The sequence below is a fragment of the Gopherus evgoodei genome, chromosome 7 (genome assembly GCF_007399415.2).
Source record: "Gopherus evgoodei ecotype Sinaloan lineage chromosome 7, rGopEvg1_v1.p, whole genome shotgun sequence".
Taxonomy (NCBI): domain Eukaryota; kingdom Metazoa; phylum Chordata; order Testudines; family Testudinidae; genus Gopherus; species Gopherus evgoodei.
In genome coordinates, this window is record NC_044328.1 from 54924252 (window position 1) to 54933223 (window position 8972).

Sequence of the window (8972 nt, forward strand, 5' to 3'; positions counted from 1 at the left end):
CCTCCAGGGTAGAAAAGAGCTCCTGGCTACATGGGTCTCTGACCTCTGAGTCATCCTCTGCCTTTGGGTCCCCCTCCCCCTCCTCATCCAAGATTTCCTCCTCCTGGCTCGGTCCACATTTGACTGGTATGTGAACTGCCAAGTATTCACAGTGGTCTTTGCTGTGGAAGTGGGGTTATCGCCAAGTATCGTGTCCAGCTCTTTCTAGAACTGGCAGCTTGTGGGCGCAGCATTGGAGCAGTGGTTTGCCTCCTGCACCTTGTGTTAGGCATTCCGCAGCTCCTTCACTTTCACCCTGCACTGCAGTGTGTCCCAGTCATGGCCCCTTTCTGTCATGCATCATGAAACCTGTCCATAGATATCATCATTCCTACAGCGGGAGCGCAGCTGGGGCTGGACAGCCTCCTCTCCCCAAATGCTGATGAGGTCCAGCAGCTCGGCATTGCTCCAAGTGGGGGATCGCCTGGTGTATGGAGCAGGCATGACCACCTGGAAAGATGTGCTGATACCACTGTATGCATCACCGAGCAAACAGGAAGGGGACTTTCAAAATTCCAAAGGAATTTATGGGTGGAATAACTATTGGTCACGTGAGGGTAGGGCAGTAGAGTTCAAACCGATGACCAGAGAAGCGAGAACAGGCATTGTGGAACACCTCCTGGAGGCCAATTGCAGCACTGTAATCAATCACTGTCTACACTGGCACTGCAGTGCTGTAGCCCTGGCACAGAAAGCTGCAGTCCTCTCATCAGGGTGGTTTTTTACAGTGCTACAACTGTGCAGTTTCTGCACACTAAGTGGCTTGGCAGTGTGTACACCTCGGGAGTTACAACACAGAAAGCTGCTTTACTGCACAGAAACTTGCCAGTGTAGACAGGGTCTAAGCTATTGCTAAGCAGACAGTGAATGCTCCATTTGTTTGCACAGTCACCACCCTACCAGCATCTGAGCACTTGAGCACCATATAATACCTAATTGTATTTCATCCAAGCTAATCTTATTTCAGGCAGATGTTGTCTGTGTTCAGTGTGAACTCTCCACATATGAGAAGCTAGGAGTTTTCAGTGGTCAGCCAATTCCTAAGAAAGTCCCTGTTTTACTTTTATAGCAATAAACTAGTCAACATGAAACAGGGCTTGATTCAATTGACGGGTGTTTTCCTGTAAAAGCAGACAAGGCAAATAAACTATTGAGCTAGGGCATTGTTCTGACTTCCCCTTGAAAAAGAGTGATGGGGGATTTTGTTTTGTTTTTATCTGCTCCCAACACTTTGGAGAGTCACTGCACCCTGATTTTGTCACCCAAACAGAATAATCCAAATGTGAAGCTGTTGGCTTTTGACCTTTCCCACAGCAGACTTAGGAGCAGTGTTGAAGAAACGGTAGGGTGTGTGCTACTGTGAGATAATGACACACCTGGGGTGATTCTGGGAAGCCTTCATATAATCAAGAAAAAGTGATATCTAAAAATGATGTGCCTAGGCCCTGATGTGTGTTACTGCAATTACCAAATAATTGGGGGGAAGGGTTTTTTCCCCAAGTTTTTGCTTTTGCTATATTTTAAGAATTGCTGTTTTTATTTTAGTGAACACATTTTCACAATGTAGAAAACTGTAACAGATTAAGATTATCTGTGTGAGAGCTATATGGCCAAACTATTCTCCTGTGCCTGGCTGAAGATCCAGCACCGCAGCCAGATCTTACCTCTAATCGCACCAATTATAGCTTCTATAACTGGCTCATAGAACATTAACTTAAATGCCTGATTTGTTTTTGAACCAAAAGGAGAAGAGATCACTCACTGAGACTAAATGGAATCTGAGTGGGCAAATTTTTAGCCCCATGAAGACCATTGGGACTTTAGCTAGTATTCTGCTCAATCATTTGAACATTCAGGGGAGTGGATGTATAGCCTAGTGATTTTAAACCATGACTGATCTGAGGAATAATCTCTTAGTAAGCACTTTGTGGTAGCTCTACCCAATGAAAATGAGCTGAAGCTATATGCTATGTGGGTGATACAATAGAGTGCATTATAAAGGCACAGAATTTGCTCTTCAGCTGGATCTTTGAAAGTAAGAGAAATCTTTGGCAAAGATCTAGAAATCCTACTGGGACAAAGAAATCTGCTTTTCTTTTCAAATGCTGCATCACAGTGTCCCTGGCCTTGTATAGATGTGAGGTGAAGAGCATACAAACAGGAGCTCCGCCAGCCTTTTTGGTGGCCTAGGCGGCGGAAGGTCTCGCCCCCCACATGGCGCCCCCGACAGAGGCGGCAGAAGGTCCCGCCCCCAAAATACCACCGACGACTGGGCCAGCCGAAGATCCGGTCACCCTGGTCGCCACCCTCCCAAATGTTAGTGCCCTAGGCGACCACCTAGGTCACCTAATGGGTTGTGCCGGCCCTATATACAAAGAATGGTATCCCTGCCTGTTTGGCAGGTCCAGCCTACAGGTCAGTGAAAACACCCATATTCCTGCTGCACTTCACCACATACCACAAGCACAATCCTTTCTTGAGCTCTCCATTGGAATGATGCAACTCAGCACCAGGCCCTGTATAGGGCTGTGGTTATATGCTGCAATCTACCTGCAAACTGCTCCAAATTAGGCAAAGACTCTTCCAAGGTGGCTTGTTTGTTTAAGCTGAGCTTTAATAGTCCATAGAATGTGTCAGCCCTGTAGTGGTTAATAGTGTGCCACCACTGCCATCCTATTTGCTAGATGTGTTGGCCTTTTCATTAGGCACTTATCTGAGACTGCTAGTTGGCTGTTAACAAGAATAGCTAACACTTGGGTGCTGACATACTGCAACCTTAAAAGCCCCTCTTTGACTTTGGCTCCAATGCTGGGCTACTTTTGGAGCTTCCTTGTATCCGGTCACATCCTCAGGCTGCTCCCTAAGAGACCATCTCCAGAAGCAAGAAGGCTGATTAAAATAGCAGATTCTTCCTCACCATTAGGCCATCTGCTGTACAGTTAGAGTGAGTAGTACAAACATTCCTATGAGCTACTATGGGAAAATAACTAATGATGGAGGGTTTTTTTGTTAGATATATGTGCAATCTAGAATGTGTGTTTTCTATCCTCCTCTCAAACTCACATCTAACTTGATGAAGGCTGGTGAGGAGAGACTCACGGGACTGCTCAGTTTAACTCTCTTACATCCCTGTCCTGGCAATTTATCCTGCTAGAAAAATGGGCACGTATGATCCACTGAGGTCAGCTATCTGGGAAATATTTGGATCTCACAACCAAGAAGGGCTCTCTGTGATTGGCCAGCTCATAGAGAGCAGAGCTGCTCAAAATATTTCAATATAAATGATTTTCTTGTTCAATTTTTTGTGGAAACACTGCTCATTGTGAATTTTTTTGATATTTTTATTTTATACAATATTTTTCATGTTTTCCTTTTCTTTTTTTTCTGACCTCTTTTTTTCTCCTCATATTGTCCTTGTTTTACTCTTCCCCTTCCCAGAAATTTTGGAAAACTGATTTCCTTTTTCAAAATGACTGGAAGGAGAGAAGGAAAGAAGAAAATAAAAAACAAAATATAAATATATAAATTTTAAAATATCAAAGTTGGTTCAAAATGAAAATAACTTTAGGATATTGACATTTTTCATAAAATTGTTGACCATCTCATAGAGAGAGCATTCCTGGCAATAGGTGACACCTACAGCAGGGGGTTCTCAAACTGGAGGTTGACACCTTTCAAGGGGTCACAAAGTTATTACTTGGGGGTCGCGAGCTGTCAGCTTCCACCCCAAATCCTGTTTCGTCTCCAGCATTTATAACAGGTTAAATATTTTTTTAAAGTGTGCTTAATTTATAAGGGGGGATGTCTCACTCAGAAGCTTGCTGTGTGGAAGGGGTCACCAATACAAAAGTTTGAGAGTCACAGACCTACAGAATTGTTCAATCAGTTTTCTGTGTTCATACAGCCACTAATCCTACATCACAGGTTACTTGCACATAGAAAATGACTTATAGGCCAAGAGGATTAAAAACCACAGGCTTTCTGGAGTGCATTGATAAATTATATGCACACCCATTGAAATGATAACCTGTTTCTACCCACTTCTTACTCTATTCTGCAGCTTTGTTTACTCATTGGTTATCCACAAAAGAGTCTGGTCACAAGCACCTGATTCGAAGGTTGAGCACTAACTTTTATGAGTTCTATTCTTCTTGAATTCTTTCTATTAGAATAGTCTTGTTATTTTGAGGGCATCTTATTGCTGAGGTGACACATCCATACATCTGATGAGCTGCAATGAAACACCTCATCTTAAGTGTGGAGCCATCACCAGGCATCTGTTCTCTCTGTCTGGTTTTTTTAGGCTTTTTTAATGTATCAGTCACTGGTGGTATCTAGTTAAATTCAAACAGATGCTGTGAACAAAATAATGCTCTATTTGTTTTCAGGGGACTTCTGGCTATTTTGCAAAGCCTGCTGCGTGTTAAACATGCATGGAAAATAGCAGGGTATGGAAAATGATCATTTTTGTAGGGTTGAGAGGATATAATCAGTAGAGATACTACAGAGTTATCTTCTGTTTCTTTAGCAGGATTTTGAAATGACTGTGTGCTCTCATTTCAAGGGTAAACCTAAGTCTGATGGACAAGAACTTGGTAGTGAGCTATATTTTACCTCACTCACTGTAGCTAATTGTGTGGTATTTTATCTCCATCCTACCACTTACTCGCCCCCTAATTCTTCATTCTATTCATACTCTGGTGGACGTAGAAGCCCAACTTTTCAAAGTCAAATATTGTCAACAGGTCACAGACCTTTACAAATGCTTAACTTGTTGCCTGCAATTTGTGTGCATGCTTAACTGGATGCCTGAGCATGTGAATACAAGATTTCTATGTGCATTTGGGGTATCTGCATGTGTATGGTTCATGGATTCCCATGCAAAGTCCTTACTTTGATAATCTGGACCAGAATCTACAACTTGGACTGTGAACCTCATGAATGGAGACCAGCATAAACTGTCTCCCTCCACAGAGTGATTTCCTCCCTCCAACGCTGGCAGTGGAGGAAATGATTTTCTCAAAGCAAAGCATAAATCTCTGCATATATCTGGGTGTCTCCTTCCCATGTATTAGAGATGCCATCAGCCGATAAACATCACTGTCGTAACCTGTATTATGTTGGAGAGCAGGACTGGCACTACAACTCAACTCACCATAAAACTTCATTCTTAAAGGTCCCCTGAGAAGGAAGCATTACTTCCCAAAATGAAGCTGGAAATGAGGAATGTATGGTGCTACACACATGGTTACACAGGCAGAAAAGGAAGAATCCCATTATGCCAATAATTTTATCGTGGCAGGCCTTTCTGGCTGTAAAGCTCTTGTTAAACTTCAGTCCTTATCAAGAAGCCTGAAGTGTTTTTGAAATATGATTTCACCACTGTCCAGCCTTATGATCCAGTGAGTAGTGCCTTGCATTATCACATGGGGAAAAAAAGGGTATCCTTTTTGGCTTGCTTCCTTATGCTAGAATGGGTCTGTGAGTGTTTTAAAGGCATTATGCCAAGTATTTAGGATAGGTTGAACTGACAGTGTGTCTCATTATTCAACAGTATCTCTTTTGGACAATAAACAACTGACACCAACAGGCTCAAAAGAAAGTCTGAAAAATAATGGCTGTGACATACCGTGGAGAGGACTTAACTATGCATCTAGGTAAGGCTTTGAAACAAGTCAGTTTCTGATATTGTTTGTTTGTGTCAGAGGGAAGCAAAGCATTAACAAGATTTTGTTTTTGTTTGTTTGCTGTGTAGATTGATTTTTGCTATTTTGCTTTCCACAAAGGCATTCAGAGAAATTAATAATAAAAACATAGAGCTGTGAATAGCACTCACTGTGCTGCTGACCCAGATTGGACTCTGCAGTACCAGTCAGTGATTGAAAAACAGAAGTCTAGGTAGGAGATTGAATGAATCTTTTATAGCAGAGACCTACTTATACGTCCTGGAAATTTTTGAAAAATATTCTGCTTGAACAGAGTTTTGCCAAAACACATACTTCCACACACAGATTGGCTTTCTTTCCCCTGTATATTGTCACAAACAATATTTACCTAGGGATTGTTGTTTTTGGTTCATCTCCTCGTGATACTTATTTATGATCCAATGTCCTAATTCTCTCTTTCTGGTGACATCCCAATCATTCTGCTCCCCTCTGTCCATTCTCAAGGCCATAAATTATAGCCACTCATTGATAACTTGGGGTGGGATCCCTTTAGAGCAGGGGCGGGCAAACTTTTTTTTTGGCCTGAGGGCCGCATCAGGTTTCGGAAATTGTATGGAAGGCCAGTTAGGGGAGGCTGCGCCATCCACATACACCCCGCTTCCTGTCCCCTGACTTCCCCCTGCCACCCCATCCACCCCCCCTTCCTAACCCCCAGAACTCCTGCATCCATTCAACCCCCCTGTTCCCTGCCCTCTGACCTCCCCGACCCTTATCCACACACACACCCGACCACTACCGTGAACTCTCCTTCTCTCTATCGAAGCCCCCCTGCTCCCTGTCCCCGACTGCCCCCGGAACCCCTGCCCCTGACTGCCCCCCGCCACCCCATCCAACCCCCCTTCCTTCCTGACTCACCTTGGAACCCCTGCCCCCATTCAACCCCCAATCCTTGCCTTCTGACCGCCCTGACCCCTATTCACACCCTGAACTCCCCTGCCCTATAGCCAACGCCCCCACTCCCTGCCCCTTACCGTGCTGCCTGGAGCACCAGTGGCTGGCAGCGCTACAGCTGTGCCTCCCGGCTGGAGCCAGCCATGCCACAGCACAGCACAGACCACTGGGTCAGGCCGGGCTCTGCAGCTGCACTGCCTGGCTGCCCAGAGCATTGCACCAGCAGCACAGTCTGCTGAGACTGCAGGGGAAGGGGAGCAGTAGCCAGGGGTTAGCCTCCTGGGCCAGGAGCTCAGAGGCCGGGCAGGAGGGTCCCGCAGGCCACCATAGTTTGTCCACTTCTGCTTTAGAGGACACCTGATCATATGCTGCAGAACCATTCATTCAAAATCTGAAACACTGCTTGGTTTCATCACATTCACACCCCTTACTGTTCAGTATGGCCCTGATTCAGCAAGGTATTTACATACATTCTTAAAGTTGAGGCATGTGCTTATGTACCTTACTAAATGGGGGCTTATCTGCAAACATTTACATGGGCATATTTTTGTTCACACCAATGCCTGGAGAATGGCTGTTTCTACCAATACCTGTATTCACATGTGAACAAGGATATTTTCTGCGTGACTAGAATTAGACATTTGTTCATTATTCTCTATTCATTCATTACTATTTCCTGTCCTCTTCTTAAAATGTGTTGCCCAATGAGGGAGCAGAAATAATATCATGTGATTTAGGTGACCAGCCACACATCACAAACAATGAATAGTGCATAGTCAAAATGAACATTTTTCACCCACACCCTAGGCTGAAATCTGTCTGTACACACTATTCAGTCAGTACTTCCATGCAACAAATAAATGCATGTGCATAAATCAGGATTGGATTGGGAAGAGGAAAATGGATAAATTAATGAGTTTATTTAATTCAGCCACCTTTACTTCAAAACTATTACTTGTCTGTATTACAGTAGCAGTTTAAGGCCCAAACCAATATTGGGACAGCATTGTGCGAAGTGCTGTGTATGCACATGGTAAGCACACTCAGCCTTCCTATTTTGGGATGAGGAACAGAGCTTAAATCTTCCATGGTTTCATCCTCTACAGACTATTTATTTTGCTTTTCATTTGGCAGCTGTAAGATCTAGCCCTCCCTCCCTCATTCAGACATGATATAAACTGAGAATCTGATCCATTCTTTATAGGAGACACTCTCTCTCCCAAGCAGGAGCCCAGTGCCATTATATGCAGGAGTAAATATCTTACTTACCCATTTCTGGACTGTGGGGTTCCAGCATCTGAATCCCCTCTTTCTCCTTGGTGTGAAGTTATGGTGCTTGAAAGATGGTCCGGGGTCTCCTCCTTGAGCTTCTCCATCTCCCAATCCTCCTGTGACACGGGGAGCAATTGAGGATATGTAGATGTCCCATAAATTGATGTCTTTGAGTTGTGGAAAGAGCCATCTTCGTATCCATGATTTCTTGAATGTGTGACCAGCTCCACCCGTCCTACTGAGACACAGAGGAGCAAAAACTTCACTATCATTATGGCTTTTCCTAACCAGCCACACCTGCCTCTCATTCTCTTCCCTGAAGCTCAGACTGAATTACTTCTGGAATGCCCTCATAATATTTTTTAAGTTAAAACTTGGAAGAGGAAAAAAAAAGTCTTGCAACAAAGAGCGGAAAAAGCTTTCAGCCCTCCCAGTGACTGTGGAAATGTCAGAGGCCATCAAACAATGTGAGGCTGGGTTCCTGTGTGGAGCTCAAAAGACAGAAAGGGGAGAAAAGAAGTGGGGGAAGGGTCATCATAGTTTATTCAAGGAATGTCTGATTTTGGCTGCCTTCTAAACTTGTTGGTGAACAGGAATTTAGTCTTTATCACCTGCCTTCTCCCTGGGGCACAGGAAAAGGATGTTAGCTTTAAAGGAAAGGAAAAGAAAGAAAAGAAAATATTGAGCGATGTAGCAGATTTCCACTGTGGTGTTCCCCAAGCTCAAGAATATGTCACAAACCAACCTGCTATACCATCTGCTCACATGTTACTGCTATGATTTAAAGGCTGGAAGGCACTAGTTATACTCTTTTTAGCATAATTATAGTACATATTGCAAGCTATTACTGGATAGTACTCTGAGTGCAGTGAGAGGAGAGCTTGGGTAAATAGATATTAGGGGATTTGTAGAGATTTCTTTCCATAGTTTGGATGGAACAATATTCAGTGTTAGTTTAACAACGGGCATTTTACACCAGAGTTATGCCAGTGTTGAACACTTCTGAAAATCCCAGTCTGGGTACCTTCTCTTTCCACTTCCTTT

The 8972-nt window shown here is 43.8% G+C and overlaps 1 protein-coding gene across 1 annotated transcript in view; it reads right to left on the minus strand.

Moving 5' to 3' along the window:
- The window catches only part of MMRN2 (multimerin 2), a 51337-nt gene extending 42963 nt beyond the window's left edge, over nt 1-8374 (minus strand). Inside the window, exon 1 of the mRNA XM_030570827.1 lies at nt 7926-8374. Within this exon, the coding sequence (XP_030426687.1) occupies nt 7926-8236 (311 nt within the window). The 5' untranslated portion in view covers nt 8237-8374. The remainder of the gene's footprint in view (nt 1-7925) is intronic.
- Between the last annotated feature and the right edge of the window lie 598 nt (nt 8375-8972).